Genomic DNA, 18829 nt, shown 5'->3' on the forward strand with positions numbered 1-18829 from the left:
AAATCAGCTCAGTAAATGACCTCGAGCCCCAACCAAGCCAGTGGTGACAACTCCAAATCCAAATTAACACACAAAGGCTTGGCAGCCACACAGTGGAAGTTTCCCAGGGAGGTGAGGGATTCCCCAGCTGTGAGTGGCCCTGTTCAGCAGGCGGGAGGAAAAGGAAAAGGAAGCTCCAGACCTTTTTATATTTATCCTTATGGACGCTCCATGTCTCCACCACACAGCAGATGGATTCAGATGCACAAAAACATCCACTGTGCTTGTTTTAAGTGTGATCTCTGAAGGAAGTCAGGGCTGTGCTGGCCAGACAACACCCTCCCTGTAACCCCTGAGCCTGCCAGCAGTTTTCCTTCATATTCTGGCAGAGATCAGGGTTGAACCAGCTTCCAAAAAGACATTCTTTTGAGGGGTGAATGAGGGTAGGAGATTTCTAGTGGCCACAGCAGTCAGGCATCCCACAAGAAGAGCCCACAGGTATCTCAGGGATGGTGCTTCCAGCCCAGTCACAACCACGTCCTGCCCTGGGAATAAGTCAGCTCCCAGTACTGCTTTAACCTACACAGACTCTGGAAGCAAATCCAGAGGAGACAAAGAGGATGAATAAATACTGGTATATTCCTGATAAAGATCCCCAACTGCAAGCTGAGACCCCACCAAGAACTCCTGCACCTTCAGCCTCACACATCTGCCATGAGCAGACAGATGCCTCAGCCTTGAAATCGCTCCCACCTTTCCCTGGAAAGGATTTGGCAGGTAGTCTGCCTTTTGAGGAACAGGAAAGACACCGAGGTAAGTCATGGGAAAGGGAGCAAGGGTGAAGGTCTGGCCTGGCTAACAAATGACTTCTAAAAGGACCAACCACAGGGGTGGTGTGCAAGATGAACCCAGAGAGATGTCAGAGATGTAGAGAGCTGTCACAGAGACACCAGGAGACCTGTCCAGGTGAGGAACAACCTGCTGGAGACTCACCCAGAGCCTGGCTGAGCTGGGGTTTGGCTGGGTGTGCTTTGGGCACTTAAACAACCAACAGGGACAGACCAGCCCACCCAGGGAAAAGTCCAGAAACCAGTAAGCCCAGCCTAGATTCTGACTGGGTGAGACAGCATGTTTACTGCTGGCTGGGTCTTGATTTTAGCCAAATCATCAGAAGAACCATTAATCACCAGAGAAGACCTTCAACAAGGAACTTATTCCCATAATTTGACCTGATGGCAGCAGCCAGTGCTGGCTGGGGATTGTTGAGCAGCAAGAACCACATTCACATTTCACTTACTAGAATGTATTTCTACAGAAAGGCAAAGGTTTGGCCTAAAAAGTGAGCACTGAAGCTCTCAAACCAGAGCTTTAAAGCCACTGCTCAGTGCCAGGGCAGGGACCCCACACTGGGCAGGCCTTCCAACAAGGTTGTGGTGGGCAAACACCTTGTCTCCCAGGTACATCCTGGCCAGCTGCAGTTCCTGGCCCCTCTGCCTGCACTTGGAAAGCTGGGCTGTGCACAAAGGACCCCCTAACATGGACATGCAGGTGCCAGGCAGGGACTATCCCCAAACACAGCTCAACAGGAGCACTACTCCTCCTTGGGGGGATGGAATGAGGACACCTACACACCCCCTCCTACACACCCACACCAGCCCCTCACACTTCTTACCACCACTTCTTCCCAAACTGTTTATTAATAGGGAATTTTTCTCTCCTGAATGGATATTGCAGGAGATGAATGGGTTTAAGGACCTTACCCTTGTTTCTTGCCCTCCAGAAGAAGATGATGAAGGGAGGGAGGAAAGTGGAAGGAAGGTGGGGAAGGCAGGAAGGAAAGAAGGAAGGAAGGTGGAGGGAAGGAAGAAAGGAAGGCTCCACACTACATTAAGCATACCCACAAAACAGCCTTTATTTTCTTTTTGGCCTTAAAAAAGGCTGCTTAAACCACCTCTCCTCCCAAGTCTCTGGACCACAGGAGTCTGGTTAACAAGGAGCTGTCAGCAGGCATCAGATTTGCCTCTCATCTTCCAGTACCAAGGGTCTCCAGATGGGACAACACAGGGGACAGCAAGAGCAAAGCCCTGCCAGGTGCCAACACACCTTCTCCACTAATTTACAACTTGAGGAGTGTCCAGCAAAGCAGAGGACCAAAAACATCCTGAAATCCAGTGGCTCTTGGAGCTCTAAGTGTAGGAAACTCACTGAGAACCAGGTACAGACCAATTCTGGGTGTTCTTGGCTGAGACAGGACATGAAAATCCATGTACCTCTCATGCAAGTCTGACTACCCTCTCCTGTCTGCAAGAAGCCCAAATCCACTCTGAACATCTTTTGTCTTTGGGGAGAAAACACTGCTGGAAGTCACACAATCCCTGAACTCGAGTGGAGAGAAAGCCGAGCACCAAACTGGTGTAACTGTGCAGGGCTAAGGGCTGGACTCGATGATCCTTGTGGGTCCCTTCCAACCCAGCATATTCTCTGGCTCTGTGAATTTATCTGAGTGAGAACAGGGTAAAACCCACTCATGGTTATGCGAAGGTGGCTGCAGCACCTCCGCCCTCTGTGCTCAACAGAAGGGGATGAGCCAACCATGCTCAGTTGTATCTAAAAAAGTCTCTCAAGGCTAAACTCACCCTTTCAAGAAAAGATTTATAATACTTTTAAATGCTGATGACAAAAGTCAAGACTGGTATTTTTGCACCTTTGGGTGCAAACATGCTGGGACTGCTGAACCTCCCGCAGCCAAACAGCAGAGTCGCTGCGGAACGCGCCGAAGACGTGGCTGTCCCCACACACAGGGTCCCTAAATCCATGGCTTGCAGTGGGATCAGCTTAAATGGACTCATCCCTGCTAATGCAGCATTTGTCCAGGGTAAGAGCACGTCTGTCCCCCCGTGCCAGGTGCTGAGAGAGCACTAACACGCCAACAGCGCGAGCAAACTTCATGTTGCCTCACGCGGCGCATTTCCCACGCTGCTGCCGCGATGGGAACGACAGCTGCACCATTCCCAAAGCCAGGAACACCCTTCCCAGCACTCCACTTCTGTGGCTTCATCATCACAAACAGCCAGGCTGAGGGGAAGGCTGATAACTCGGGATTACACTGGCTCCAGCCATGTTTATAGGAACAACTCCGTAATTTGTTGAGGGAGCTGGCACTACAGAAAGCACTCAGAACCTCAAAGCAGGTTTCTATTCTGCTGCAATTACACCTAATTAAGCAACCTTTAAAACACCCCAAGGGGCAGATCTCATTACAGGCAGCAGCCATGGTCAATTGTGAGTAAGCAGTGAAAGAGCTACATTATTTACTTCACAAGTGGCAGCACTGACCCAGAGCTGCTGCCAGAGCTTTGCTTTCCCAGCCTTTTCCAAAGCTCCAGGAGGAGATCAGCAGATGGATCGTGCCTGGTCAAGTCTTTATTTAAAGGTCCTCCATAAGCAACACCCAGTGAAGATTCTTTCTGCAACATCCCTCCCTAATCTTGCACAGACATCAGCTCATCTGTCCTTCCCATCCCTTCGTCCCGAGGCTCCAACACTGCAGGGCCTCTGCCCTCGGGCTGGCACTTGAAACCAAGGACTGAGACGTCTTGATGAGGAGACAAAGACTCAGCCTGGTTTGTTCTCATCTCTTCCTGCTACAAAATAAGTAATCAAACCTACTGCTCAAGGTAAAGAAGGAATAAGCCTCCTGTATTTAGCAGGAATAAAAAGGAATATTTCCTGTAGAAATAAATCTAGAAGTATTTAAAGAACAGGAATGGGAGAGGGATCACCCACCAACCAAGGGGGAGAAGCCCCAGAAGTTCAATTGTTTGCTTGGAACAAGCTCTCTCCTTCCTTTCCTGCCTAGGAAGACCATATCCCCATCACTTTACCAATCCACTTGCCTAACAAATCCTCCTTCTCCTATTAACCCAAGAGAAAAGCTGCTCAGCATACCATCGACTTTTTGATTTTTGCTTCTCCCCCAGTTTTGCCCCCCACCAAACTACTATTTTTCCCTTTTGGAAGGGGAAGGAAGACACCTCCAAGTCAACCATGAGCCAAGAACAAGCCCAGAGCTGATCCCGAGGAGCAGGTCTCCTCCATTCCCATCCCAATGCCACTGTCTCAGTGCCATTTCCTTTGGGAGCACCCAAAGGAATAGACTTTCCTTCAAACACTCAAAATTCTACAGGCAGCAGACAAAGAAGCCAGAATATATTTTAAAGAGCTGGCAGCCAAAAAAGCCTTAGGACCCACAACCTTCCTGCCACCTCCACATGGAACCAGGACAAATCAGTGCATCCAGCCAGGCCCTCGGTGCAGAGCATGGAGCAGAACTGCAGGAGATCTTCACCACCCAAGATCACTCACATCCAGCAGTCTTTTGGGTATTTTACCTGCTGGTAAAAATTCCTCTGGTCTGCACAGGACCAACCTTTTTGGACCAACCCCACCAGCCTCAAGGCTTCTCTGGAGGCAGGAACAGCTCTACACTCACCGCAGCTTCAGGAGCCTCAATTTGTTGTATTTAAGTGTGTTCTCAAACGTCAAGAATGACATTTCCAAATTATCCCTCAATTGTTGTTACTGAAGCATAAAAACACATTTAAACAAACAACTTCAAGGATGGTTTGGAAACGTTAACAGGAATATAAGTTATGCTGAAATGGTTTTAATCCAACTTTAATTGTTTGTCTCAAGTGTTCCAGATTTCCTGTCGCTCCCTGAGTGTCCCGAGGCTTCAGCAGCAACGCTCTACTACAAACATTTGTTTGTTTAATGAAACCTGAAGAGTGTTCTTCCTCCACCTTCCAAACCATTGAAGCCTTTGCTTCTAGCTTTTGTTCCTCTGATGACACAGGAAACCTGTTCTCACACCTCCCAGCACAGCTCAGGGTGACACACTTTAATCCACAGGAGGCTGGATTGAAGTCAAGAAAGAAAAGGGTTGATGCCAGGTTACTCCTCACATAAAACACACCCTCGATGTAGGCTGGACCACCCTGAGAGAAGAGCCAAGTGCCACCAGTGCAGCCACCCCGAGGCCAGGCGCCTACACAGGCTTTAGAGTGATCTGAACAGACAAAAAGCAGCACAATAAAGCATGACAGGAGGTCACATACCAAGGATTAGGCATTTTGAGATGCTGAACATTTTTCCTGATCTAACTTCACATAAAGTCCCCTGCAACAAGCCCAGGTGTTCCTGTGATGGGTTGGTTTGGGTACAGAACTGACTGTCTGGGCTTACAAAGCTGGGACTGCAGCGTTGGCTTCCATGGCCTCCCTTCCAGGTTAGAAAGCAGCACAAAACCCCCATGGCATGTCCCAGAATAAATCCTCTCACTAGCTTGGGACACTCATCCTCTCCAAAAGACAATGTACAGGCTGTAAATCATAAAACAAGATTATAATCACAGAATGGTTTGAGCTGGAAGGGACCTTAAAGATCATCTCATTCCAGCCCCTGCCATGGGCAGGGACACCTTCCAGTAGATTAAGTTGCTCCAAATCCTATCCAACCTGGCCTTGAACAATTCCAGGGATGGGGCAGCCACAGCTTCTCTGGCCAACCTGTGCCAGGGCCTCACCACCCTCACAGCCAACAATTTCTCCCCAATATCCCATCTAACCCTGCCCTCTGGCAGTGGGAAGCCATTCCCCCTTGTCCTGTCCCTCCATCCCTTGTCCCCAGTCCCTCTCCAGCTCTCCTGGAGCCCCTTTAGGCCCTGCAAGGGGCTCTCAGGTCTCCCTGGATCCTTCTCTTCTCCAGGTGAACCCCCCCAGCTGTCCCAGCCTGGCTCCAGAGCAGAGGGGCTCCAGCCCTTGGAGCATCTCCGTGGCCTCCTCTGGACTCGTTCTAACATGTCCACATCCTTCTGATGTTGAGAGCAGAGAGCTGCACCTCTCAACTTGCCAGTGCTGGGAATCTGGTGGGCACAAGGAGCCTCTTGGGCTGCAGAGGTGAAGTCCAGAGGAGGGGAAGACAGGAATAGCTAAATATGAGAGCCAAGGGCGAGAGAACTAACTCACCTCCCTGAGCCAGGCTTAGCCTGCCACACAGTCAAAACTAAGTTTACTGTAATACAAACAAGCCTGAATGAATGATATACCAGCAAAGCATAAAGACTTATTTCTTTTTTAGAGCTGCTTCAAATTATTTCCCTCCTTTTGGAACCCCTTCACCCTGCTTCAGAAAGGGCTGTTTGTGTGAAGTACACAGAGGAGATGTGCCAGAGGGGGGAAAAAAGAGCCCTGAACAGTTCGAAAGCTCAGAGGTAGATTCTTGAAGGAAGGGAGGAGAGGCTGAGATGCCACACACAGTTTGGGAAGCTCAGGACTTCAGGGATTGTAAGCACTGGGCATAGGAGCAACTGGATGCTCCACAGAGCCTGAAGAGGTGCAGCACAAAGTCCAAGAGCAAATTCCCTGTTGCACATCAAGGCCTCCAGCACCCTTCTGTTCCACACCAAGGCCTCCAGCACGCTCCTGGTTCCACACCAAGGCCTCCAGCACTCCCCTTGGACCTTTCAGGGAAGGCCCCACAAACCTTGCTTCTGCTCTTTGCCTCCTCCCGCCGTGCTCCTGCCAGCACAGTAGTCCCACAGTTCTGAGCAGCCAGGAGAGGATTAGCAAGTTGCTGCATCCATTTAGCAAGCACAGGAAAAGAACTTCCACAAGGATATCCAGATTTTATTTTTCCCCCAGCTGTAATGTCCTCACACACACACACAGTGAGCAGGGCAAAGAACTGCCACTCCCCCGGAAAAAATAAGGAATGTGACCACACCAAAGGGAGGCAACAGATACCTTTTCATCCCTTGACAGCCAAAGATGGTGGTGAAAACCACAATGTCCTGATCACTTTTGAAGCCAAGGTGGGACTGAATGTTATTTTTCCATGAGGAGAGTTTTGCTTTCAATACAGATATACCTCCTCCAAGCAGAAGGGCCCCTTGAGCAGCCCCTCTTTCCATGATGTATTTGTTTGGGAATGTGGAACCATGGAGCAGCTGGGGCAGCACGGAGATCCCAGTCCAGCTCTGTGCCCTGTGCCCACTGCAGCGAGGCCTCACCACTTGCTTCCTGCCCCCGACAGCTTCTTTTCTCTAAAAACTGTTGGTTTGGGCTTCTTGTACTGCCTGCACATTTTGCTTGAGCCCAGTTTCCTACTGGACTCTGGCACGTGGATTTTCCACAGGGCTGTCAGCAGTCAGCTCCATTGAGTCTTGCCAGATGACGCAGCTCCCAGCACCAGCTCCTCTCCCTCTGGCTTTACTCCTCCTCAGGGAAGAAGAGGAAGCAGGAACAGTCTGCAAGCTGAAAACCCCTTCCAGCAGCAGCAGTGACTCAAACTCAACGTAACGCTACTGGCATTTCACCATGGGATATTGTAGCACAGGGAACAGAAGCTCTTTCTTCTGGAAAACTAAAATGTGTTATTAAAAATAAATAAATTGGGAGACTACCAGGCTGCTCACCACATTCCCAAACAGAGGGACATTCAGCCTGCAAACAAAGCTGTAAACACCCCTGGAACACCAACAGCACCACAGAGCATTCCCAGAGCTGTCACCATCCCATTCCAGGGCCCACACAGACAACACAGGAATTGGTGTCATTTAACCAATCGCTCAAATTGGCATCAAATACCCCTATCCCTCGAATGCTTAAGCTTAATTAGAATCACAGGATATGAGAAGAGTGAGCAAATTCAGCAGTTTGGTACCGCTGGTATTTCTGTGAAAAGGGGTTTTGCTGTTACACTGGAAGGAGCCAGGGGAGAAAAGCCAAGCTGAGAGCACAGGGAGCACCAGCAGCCTCGACTCCCTCTCCTCAGCAGCCTCCACGTATCTCTCTGCTTTAAGAGCAGTTTTCAGCCTACAGAGGGGAAGACCCTGACAAAACCCACGGATGAAGTGCCTGGACCAACCCCAGGATGTTCACAGCCATAAGGAAGCCTCGTGCCAGCAGCAGTGGAGCCCCATCCCAGACCTGCAGCTCACCCTCACCTTCACTGAGGAAAACCCCAGTCCAGCCACAAACCCACGACAGCAGAGCACCGTGGAAAGCTCTGCTGCCACGTACAGTGATCTGAGCTCAGCCTAACCTCCCTTGGAGCCTGCTTTCCTTCTGCAGAGCAAGCACCATCCACTCCAGCTCAGCAGTACTGGCACTCTTGGAGGAAATTGTCCCCGTGGCTCTCCTTGGTCATGTTCCTCCTCTTCCCTCCACCCCACAACTCACACAAACATTAATAGTTTACTCTGCCCCACACCAACGCCAGCAAAGACTCCATAGAGAAGGGGAAACTGCATCACAAAGCAGTTCTGGAAGAAGAGACAATTTCTGCACAACTCTAAGTCATGCAGAAAGGCCAAGCTGGCATTTCCACTGCCCCGTGGCATCTTCAGGGCTATTCCTTGGGCTTGGATGTTTTGGGATCCCAAAACAAGGTTCCTGCCAGGTACCACTGATATTAACTGAGACTCCCCTACTCACACAGAGGATGAGCTCCCTTTCAGCCCGTAGGGATCTTCCTGCTATCAAGCACATCAAGGGCCTCCAACATAAGGATATGGAGCTGGAGTGATTCCAGAGGAGGCCACGGAGATGCTCCGAGGGCTGGAGCCCCTCTGCTCTGGAGCCAGGCTGGGAGAGCTGGAGGGGTTCATCTGGAGAACAGAAGGCTCCAGGGAGACCTGAGAGCCCCTTCCAGGGCCTAAAGGGGCTCCAGGAGAGCTGGAGAGGGACTGGGGACAAGGGATGGAGTGACAGGACAATGACACAGGGCAGGGTTAAATGGGATATTGGGGAGAAATTGTTCCCTGGGAGGGTGGTGAGGCCCTGGCACAGGTTGTCCAGAGAAGCTGTGGCTGCCCCATCCCTGGAAGTGTCCAAGGCCAGGTTGGACAGGGCTTGGATCCACCTGGTCTAGTGGAAGGTGTCCCTGCCCATGGCAGGGGGTGGAACTGGATGGTTTCTAAGGTCCCTTCAACCCAAAGTGTTCTGTGATTCTAAGCACAAACACACAAAGATATTCACAGTGATTCTGAGAGCAGCCTTATGAAATCCTTGATGCCTCTCCCACTGTGTTCAGGTACAGACCTGTCTCTGCTGGGAAGCCTCAGGCCTGGACCTACAGCATCAACCTTCAGCACCATCCCACACATGGGAAGGGGATGGAAAGATGCAATGATTTTAAAGTGGAAAACAAAGGCTGAGAGGAGCTTTGGGGGCTCTGCTGGACATGGGACAAGTAGGAAAGCATGACTGCCCTGCAGACTTGGCTTGGCTACTTCAGCAAACAGCTGTACTGCAGATGTCCCAAAAAACTCAGTAAGGGGAGCAGCTCCAGGAAGGTCAGTACAGCACCCAGACCATGGACTGTACTCTGAGAGGAGGTGGGAATGCTTTGGGCATGTGGGATGGTCATTTTAAGTACAAAATGCACAACTCCCCAAGGACAAATTCACCCTCTGTGTTGACAGTTACCTCTCACAAGGAGAGCACAGTAGCAAGACCTGAAATTACCCTCTAATCCTATTCCATCCCTGTGAATGAGCTCTCTGGCCAAGCCTCTGCCACATCCCAAACTGGCACTGTGTCCCCTGACCACAGAGCATCAGGAAAACATGCCAGTGGAGAAGCTCAGCTGCTTCCAAGGAGAAACGGGCCCAGGGCAGTGCCCATCCCTGTGCTGGCACTGCTGGGGCATCTCCAGAGCTGGGGAAGTTCTGAGCCCCTCAGACAAGAAAGACACTGAGGGGCTGGAGCATGCCTGGAGAAGGGAACGGAGCTGGGAAGGGGCTGGAGCAGCAGGAGGGGCTGAGGGAGCTGGGGGTGCTCAGCCTGGAGAAAAGGAGACTCAGGGGGGACCTTCTGGCTCTGCAACCCCCTGACAGGAGGGGGGAGCTGGGCAGGGGGGAAGGGGTCAGACTCTGCTCCCAGGGAACAAGGGACAGGACAAGGGGAAACAGCCTCAAGTTGCACCAAGGGAGGTTTATATTGAATATTGGGAAAATTTCTTCACTGACAGGGTGGTCAGGCATTGGCACAGCTGCCCAGGGCAGTGGTGGAGTCCCCATCCCTGGAGGGATTTAACAGCCATGTGGATGTGGCACTTGGGGACATGGGTTAGTGGTGGCCTGGGCAGTGCTGGGGGAGGAGTTGAGTTGATGATCTCAGAGGTCCTTTCCGATCCGAACAACTCCGTGACTCTCAGCTCCCCAGAACCAGTCTGGCAGCATTGTACCAACATTTTCCATGGGTGTCTGAATTTACACAAACAAGCAAAGGGAAGGGTTGGAACTGCTCACCCTGGGCTCACAGAGAGGAACCAGCACCAGGAACCAGGAACCCAAGCAGGATTACAAATGGATGGAGCCAGGCCTGAGGAACAGGGAGGAACAAGCCATGGTCCATGGCTATCCCACTGCCAGCAGCTTTCTAGCCTTGGAAACCCGATGGTCCCAGGGGAGAGGGGAAGTTGAGAGTGGCCCAGCAGAAGCAGCTCACCCTGTCTGAGCAGAGCCATAGGCTGTGGCTGATGGGGAGCCATTTGTTTTGCAAAAATCCAAAGCCAGGAAGAAAAGCAAAGCAGCCCCTGGGTTCAAAGTGGATCATTCATCTGACAGCAAGCAGCAAACAGAAGTCAAAACAAGGATGAAATTCAGAGAAATTATGCAGGCAATTGTAATGATTATCAATTACTGGCTGGATTGAGTTACATAATGGTATCAGCAGCTTGGGAAAGCTTTGGGAGAGGGCCCTGTGAGCAACAGCAGGTCAAACTGACTCTGAAAGAGCCCAGTCGCTGTCTTGTGGTGCACTATCATATTCCAGTAACTTAATTATGATGACCCCAATCCAATTTTTATTAGTCACAGGCTAAGAAAATACACTGCTCCTGAAAAGGGAGGAAACTTCTTGTGAAACTACCTTTGTCTTCTCTGAGCACTTAAAGGGGGGTTATAAAGAGGAAGAGCGACTTTTACACAGCCAGAACAAGATAGGACACAAAGGGAGGAGATAAGACATAAATTGAAAGAGATTTAGATGGGATATTAGGGAGAAATTCTTCCCTGTGAGGGTGGTGAGGCCCTGGCACAGGTTGCCCAGAGAAGCTGTGGCTGCCCCAGCCCTGGAAGTGCCCAAGGCCAGGTTGGACAGGGCTTGGAGCAACCTGGGACAGTGGAAGGTGTCCCTGCCCATGGCAGAGGAATGAGATGGTCTTCAAGGTTCATTCCAAACTCAACACTGAAAACCCTTTTAGAAGGGTTGTTTTCCATTGCTGGGGCTCCTGACCCAGCCTGTGGCAGTGCTCACCCAGTACAAACTGGCCTCCCAGCTGGAGATCACTGGATGCTGCATCCACACCCCAAATCCTGGAAATCCCACGTTTGCTTCCTTACCCACAATATTTGCCAACTCTGCAAAGGTGGAACTGCTTTTTTCTTCTTCTGAGTAAAGAATGTTTCTTTATTTGCAGAAATGATCTCAAATTTCAGAGGAACACAATTAACCTTTAAAAATAAATCACAGAATCAGACTGGTTTGGGTCAGAAGGGACCCTAAAGATCATCCATTTCCATCCCCTGCCATGGGCAGGGACACCTTCCACTATCCCAGGTTGCTCCAAGCCCCGTCCAACCTGGCCTTGGACACTTCCAGGGATGGGGCAGCCACAGCTTCTCTAGCCAACCTGTGCCAGGGCCTCCCCACCCTCCCAGGGAAGAATTCCTTCCCAATATCCCATCTAACCCTGCCCTGTGTCAGTGGGAAGCCATTCCCCCTTGGCCTGTCGTACCCAAAGCTCCTCTCCCAAAAATCCACACCCCGCTCCGCATTCACTGCGTTCTCCATCTGAAGCAGAAAGGCAGAATAAAAAGTTTTATTTAATAAACTGGCCACTGGGATAAAATTACCACCCCCAGGCTCCTGCCAGCCCACACAGACAAACCATGCCTTTGAGCATTCACAGTCCTGCCAGCCCCATCCCGCTGGGATAAGCCATCAATCTGATTACAGCCACAAAGGTATGAAACCCATCACCGGAGATCTGCCTCTGGAATGACCCATCCCAGCCCTCCCCACCATGCCCAGAAGGGAAAAACGCCCCCGAGGAGCTTAAAGCCAAGACCCAGCAGGAGCAGCAAAAACCCGGGAGCACAGAAATCATCTCTTCCTCGGAGCCTTTGGGATATTTGTGAGTGAATCGAGTGAGCTGAAAATGGAATTTGCAAACCGGCATCCACCTCACCCAAAATTACACAAAATATGTTGGCTTGGAAGCGTTTTCCTCTCCGAGGGAGAGAGAAAAACTCCTGTCTTGGAGCTCCTGCAGCACAGACATGTTATTAATGGTGGTAAAACCCCTTTGAAGAGGGAGGAGGAGGGAGGCTGAGCCCAGCCTAGCCCTGTGTGTGGGTGAGGAAAGGGCTCCCACCCCAACCCCCAAAACCCACAAATTCACTGCCATGAATTTCCATGGGGAAAAACTGGGCCCTTGGTCAAAGCAAGCAAAATATTTCAGATTTGTTGCCCTTCCAAAGCACACAGGGGTGTCCACAGGCCAGAGAGGAGCAGGAAAAGCAAGCCTGGATTCACCACGGGGGGTTGCCACTAAAACGCTGCAGTTTGACACTATCCAGACTTCAAAAAGTAACTGCCAGATCTCTAAATTGTTCTATTTAAAAATAAAAATCAACTCCAAGATTCTTTGCAGCTGTTGTCTGGGGCAGCCTCTGCTACCCCTAGGATGGTGTCAAGCTGGACACCTCCTTGAAAAGGTGGTGGGAGATCAGAAAAGTACAACAAACCTGCTAAAAACCTTCAGAGGAAAAGTTAAAAGCTGAATATGGAGAGCTCAGCTGAGGATTAGCTGAATGGGGCTGAGAAAGGCTAGTGGTAGGACAGGTACTTGGGGGGATGTAAGTGTTAAAGAAAGCAAAATAAATCACATTGAAACGAAGCTTGAACTGATCAAGAGGGGAAAAAAAGAGGCTGAAGATCTCTGGGAGCACAGAGGGCAGAGCTGCCACTGAGCCTGGAGACTCTGGAAGTGGGTTAGACAAACTCTGGGAGTTCTCTTAATTGAGCCGAGGCAGCAGAGATCATGTGGTACAAGAGGTTTTTTCCCTCCTCCAATTGTCTTTTAGATCAAAACAAAAAGGAAAAACAACCCCAGGTGCCAGCAGGATGCTTCTCCTCAGCCTTACAAAGAATCCATTCTGCTCTGACCCCGCATTCCTAGGTAGTGATAAATCCAGTGAGAAAAGGCTTGGGCTTCATCACCTGGATCACACAGATACAGTGCAATGGTACAGCAGGCAAGACACATAAAATTAAATTTTAGAATAAAAATTGAAAATAAAAACCATTGCACAACGGCCTTAAATTCTGTGCAACCCACAGAACTGGAAGACACAACCCTTCCTGCTTTACGAGGTGACATAAAAGGTATGTCAAGTGAGCACCCACCTCCCTACTCACTGTTCAACCAACCTTACCCCATCCTTCTGTGCCAGCCAGGTGCTGCAGCACAGAGAGTGGCTCCAGGGAATATCAAATCCCAGGGAAATGCAGCTTTGATAAAGGGAAGTGAGAGGAGACAAAAATACCACACTATCAGAACCTGCCTCACACGTAAGTGAACGGTCCAGGGGTTTTGCAGGAAAAAATCAAGTTGTCGTCAAGAAAAGTCAAGTTTTCCTCACAACCTTTCCATCCCAGATCTTGTTTGCAAGTCCACAGAGCACATCATTGGTCCATGTGAGCTTTTCAAGTGGCAAAACATTCTCTGTTTGACAAACATCCTCCCGTTAGAGATTGTGGAGGACCATCACCAGGCTCCCCTATCTCGGGTGTCAACCCCAGCACCATCCCCTCCACACACCTTTGAAGATGAAGGTACTGGCAACAGCCTCAATCCCCATCAGCTGTTATCACTTCAGAGAAAAACAAACTGCCTTTAGATTCCCATGCCTTGATCTCCTCTACCCCAACCCAGCACCTCCCTGCCAGGACCACAACCATGGAGCTCAACAACCCAAGCTACTTAAGCAAAAAAAAACCAACCCAACTCCAGTTTTTCTCCTCGTGGGGAGAGGAAAAAAAAAATAATAATCTGAACAGAAACCCACAATCACATCAAGTTTATGGAATAAATGCCAGCTGGTCCCTTCCCTTTGACATTTGGCTAATAATTGTTCCAGCCAAACAACCTGACAGCGCTGGGATCAGTAGCCCATGAATGCCTCTGGTGTTTCACTGAGCTCTAAAGACAACACTTGCTGCTCTCTGGCTCCTCATCCATGTGGTTACACACACACGTGCTCTCCTTAACCCTTCAGCCCTCTCCAGCCTCAGGAATCATCTGGATGTGAGGACTCCTTGTGCTTCAATTCAGCCATTTTTTCCAGCACACACACCTTCCATGAACCCACTCCGGGGGCAGCAGCCAGGAAGGAGAGGAGAAGAAAAGGAAGCAGGTATGACCTCCTCCAGTTAGGAGAGGGACAGCAAGAGGACTGGAATTTGCGCCTCATTAACTCCCTGCTGATCCCTACAGATACTTTTGTGATTATCCAGCCAGCCATCAAACCCTGGCCCCTCTCTTACAAGCATCCCAGTTCCAGTTGTAGTACAACCTTTATTTATACCTTGAAGTTCCTCTTCAGTAACCTTAACACCGTTTTACCTACTGGTGATATTCCTCCCCCTTAACTTTTACCTGAGCTGGATCTCTGTTTTCCAAAAGACCCCTTTTGGGCCCAAGTTACAGCTGCTTCAAACAAAATAAGTCAAGAAACCTCCCCAGAACTCCTCCCTTTATTACTCCGCACATCAGGGGAGGGTTAGGTTGGATCTCAGGAAAAGGTTCTTCCCCCAGAGGCTGGTTGGGCACTGAACAGGCTCCCCAGGGCAGTGGGCACAGCCCCAAGGCTGCCAGAGCTCAAGGACTGTTTGGACAACACTCTCAGGCACATGGTGGGATTATTGGGGTATCCTGTGCAGGGCCAGGAGTTGGATGATCCCTGTAGGTCCCTTCTGACTCAGGATATTCCATCATCCACTGGGAGCTTACAGACCCCATCACCAACCCCCTCCTCCTTCTCCCTCCGTGTCTCCTCATGCTTTTCTAAGCTGTAAACTCACACCAAGTCTTCTGGAACACACAGTTCACCACAAACATCACTTTTCCCGTTTTGCCAAGCCTTTGCAACCCCCCTCTAGGGTGCCTGGTACCTGCTGGCTCAGCTGTTGTCCCATCAGCCTCCCCAAGGTGCTCAGCACTTACTGTGCTGAGGCTCAGTTGTTCTGCACCCCAAGACCTGGCTGTGCCAGTCTCTTGCTGAAGAGAAAGGTGCTAAAAAAGCGTAATATGCTTCAGCATTACCGGTAGCTGTGCTCAGGGGGAAGGAACAAGCAGACAGCCCTTCCCAGCTGGCTCCACACAGACAGAGCTCCCGGCAGCACAACGCCTCCCTGCACATCCTGCTTACTTTAGGAGTGACATTAACACCTTGCAGTCACTCCTCAGGCCACGATCTCAGAGCGTTTTACAGGCTCGGTGTGGCACCTTTGGAGCTCTGGCACAACTCCCACCGGGCTCTGAGCCGCACATGCCACGGGCACCGACAGCACCAGAGCCACCTGCCGTGTCCCCTGCCGTGTCCCCTGCCGTGTCCCCTGCCGTGTCCCCTGCCAGCACACGCGTCTGTGCCCCCACTGCCCATGTCCTTGGGCTCTCCACGCCAAGTGCAGAGGCACAGGGCAATGAACGGTCCCCTGCTGAGGTGCCAAGGTGCCCCGGAGCCACGGGCACCGTGCGCAGGGTCCGGGAGCCTCCGCCGGGCACGGACCGGCTGCTTCTGTTTCCTGTGCTGGAACAGCAGCGGGGCCGGCAGTGCCCGGGCACAGCAGGGCGGTGCTTTGTCCAGCACAAAGCCTCTCTCACCTGGCAGAGGTAGGAGCAGCCGAGGTGCTCCTGGAACTCCCTCCAAAGAACCTGTAATCACGACACGGGTCTGCCAGCAACATCTTCTGCACACACAGTGCCCTCACCAACAAAGAAGTTGTCTATCTCCGCTTTACAGAGCTATTTCCTGAAATAAATACCTCTGTTTTATCTTTAAGAGGTGTTTTCAGCACGAGATAAAAAGCCCTCCTCCAGCAAAACCCTCCTTCACACATGATTTGCTTTGTCATGGCACTTAAATACACGCGCAGAAGCTACAGCTGGAGGATGAGAGCAGATCCGGCCACGCACAGAGAAACTTCACAGCAATACCTGCACGCCTTAAAAAAAATAAATCCCTTTTTCCTGGTAGCGATGCCAGCACAGGCCAATGAATAAAATACCAACAAACCCATCTCCATCCCAAGGTGTGCTGCCAGAGCTCGCTCCATTTTGGGTCATACCAGGCAGCTTCAAATTACATTGCATCTCATCTGCTGCAGGGAAACACAGGCTCGCCGGTGTACAAAGCAGCAGGAAGAGGGGGAAAAATACACATTCAAGCTGTCAAAGCTGGAATAAGCGAGGTAGCATAGAATCACGGAACGGTTTGGGCTGGAAGGGACCTTAAAGATCATCTAATTCCAACCCCCTGCCGTGAGCAGGGATGCCACCCATAAGGTATTATCGAGGTGATCCACAACCAGCGCAGTGCCAACAGGGGACCCTCGGCACTGAGGGGGGCACGGGGCAGCCCCAGATCCCGGGATCTCACCACTGCCCAGAGAAACCCAAACGCGTTAACGATGGAGAACAAAGGGGGGATGCAGTTCCCAGCGGCACTGCCGGGATGCTGTTCCCAGCGGACTGGGAGCTGGAGAACAGGAGCTCCAGTTTCTCCTGGATGCAGGAGGCACAGAGGGAGCCATTCGGGCCCACGCGTGCCCTTCACCTGCGACGGCAGCGGGGCGGGCGGCGCAGACGATGCCCTTGCGGACATTAAAGGCTCCTCCAAGGGCCGGAGCCACGGACACGAGCCACGGACACGAGCCACCATCACCACCAGCGGGGGACCGGGGACCCCCGGCACGGTGGCCGCGCTGGGCGATGCCGAGGCAGGGCCCAGGCCGGGGGCAGGCGTGTGCCGTGCCCGGGGGGTCGCGGCCCGGGGCTCACCTGCTCGGCCCCGTAGGCCGTGGCGAACTGCACGAACTCCTCCACCCGCACGAAGCCGTCGCCGTCGCGGTCCAGGGCGTCGAAGACGGGCCGGAGTCGCGGCTCCTCCTCCGGCGGGGGCTCGGCGGGGCCCCCCGGGGCCGGGCTGTCCCCGGCCACCCCCGCGGACCAGGGCGGCGGCCCCGGGTCGGGACCGGCGGGCTCAAGTGCCCAGAGGTCCAGCTCCCGTTCCAGCTCCAGCTCCGGCTCCGGCTCCAGCTCCGGCTCCGGGTCCACGTCCAGCTCCGGCTCCAGCTCGGGCCCCGGTCCCGGCCCCGGGGGCAGCGGGGGCTCGGTGCCCGGCGGACGCGGCTCCATGTTCACCGGCGGCGCTGCGCGCCCGCCGCCGCCCGCCCCGGGCCATGCCCCGCGGCCATGCCCCGCTCACATCGGGGCGGTGCCGGTGCGGTCCCCGCGGCACACACGGCTTTGTGCGAGGAGCCCGGCCCCGGGGGCGGCCCCGCCGGTCTCGCCCCGCCCGGGGACGCGGCTGCTGCGGGGGGCCGGGGATGGGGGAGGCGGCGGCGCCGAGAAACAACCCCGCCGCCCGCCCGCCCACGCCGCCGCTCCGGGGCCGCCCGCGGAGAACCGCCAGATCCAGCCCGGCCGCCGCCGCAGTAGCCGGGGAGGTGACGTCACTCGCCTGCCGGTGCGTCCCGCCCCGCCGCGGCGCGAGCCCGTGCGGAGGCCACGCCCCTCCCCTGGCTCGTGCGCGGCGGGGGCGGGGCCGGCGGGGAGGGGCGGGGCCACGCCGGGCGAGCACGTGGGACCGGGACCCCCGGACCCCCCCGGGGGGCACCGCGAACCGGACCCCCGACCCCCTCTGGGGATGGAGCGGGAACCGGGACTCCCGAACCCTTCCGTGGATGAACGGTCCGTGCCTCGGGAACCCCGAACCTCTGCAGGGGGGAACTGTGCACCGAGACCCCTGAACCCCTCCGGGGCAGCACCGTGCACCGGGACGTCTGAACCCCCCCGTGGGAAATCGTGAGCTGGGGCTCCCAAGCCCCTCCAGGGGGTGCACCATGCACTGGGACCCCAAACCCCTCCGGGGGGAATCATGCACCTGGATCCCCAATCCCTTCCTGGGAGATGAACCATAAATCAGGATGCCCAAACCCCTCCAGGGAAGGCATCATGCTCTGGGACCCCAAACCCCTCTGGGGGGATGAACCGTGCACCAGGACTCCCAAACCCATCTGGTGAGGGGCACTGTGCACTGGGACACAGAGCTGGGACCACCGCATGGATTAATGCCCAAGTTCAGGGCTCACAGCCTGCGGGTTCAGTCAACTGGCCCTTTCTGCTGGAGCACTGGGATGACCCCACTGACACACTCCTAAACTGGCTGACCAGGTGGAATTACAGCCCCTGGGTATAATTAGCAGCAAACCTGATGAGCAAGAGAATCCCTGGGCACAGTGACCCTGCCCAGGCCATGGATGTGTGTGACCGCTCGGGCTGAGCCTGGTTGGGCCACTATGTGTCCCCAGCATGGCTTTCCCAAAGCTTCACAGCTTGACCCCAAGAGCTGGAGTTCAGCAGCATCCCTGGAGAGGATATCACCCCTGTCCAATCAGTCCAGTGCTGGGAAGGATGGAAACCTCCACTTCAAATCCTTTTCCTCATTGTAGCTATTTCCAAAAGTGAGCAAGGCAGGAGGGGGCTCCTTTGTCAGTCC

At 53.1% G+C, this 18829-nt stretch overlaps 1 protein-coding gene across 2 annotated transcripts in view; it reads right to left on the reverse strand.

Annotated features, from left to right (window-relative positions):
• RAB11FIP3 (RAB11 family interacting protein 3) overlaps positions 1 to 17713 on the reverse strand; it is a 78516-nt gene extending 60803 nt beyond the window's left edge. For both annotated transcript variants that reach the window (XM_064672505.1, XM_064672503.1), the window contains exon 1: positions 17110 to 17713. In XM_064672505.1, the coding sequence (XP_064528575.1) occupies positions 17110 to 17466 (357 nt within the window). In that variant the 5' untranslated portion in view covers positions 17467 to 17713. The remainder of the gene's footprint in view (positions 1 to 17109) is intronic.
• Positions 17714 to 18829: the final 1116 nt, after the last annotated feature.

Source organism: Pseudopipra pipra, chromosome 16, assembly GCF_036250125.1.
Source record: "Pseudopipra pipra isolate bDixPip1 chromosome 16, bDixPip1.hap1, whole genome shotgun sequence".
In the NCBI taxonomy this organism is placed as follows: Eukaryota; Metazoa; Chordata; class Aves; order Passeriformes; family Pipridae; genus Pseudopipra; species Pseudopipra pipra.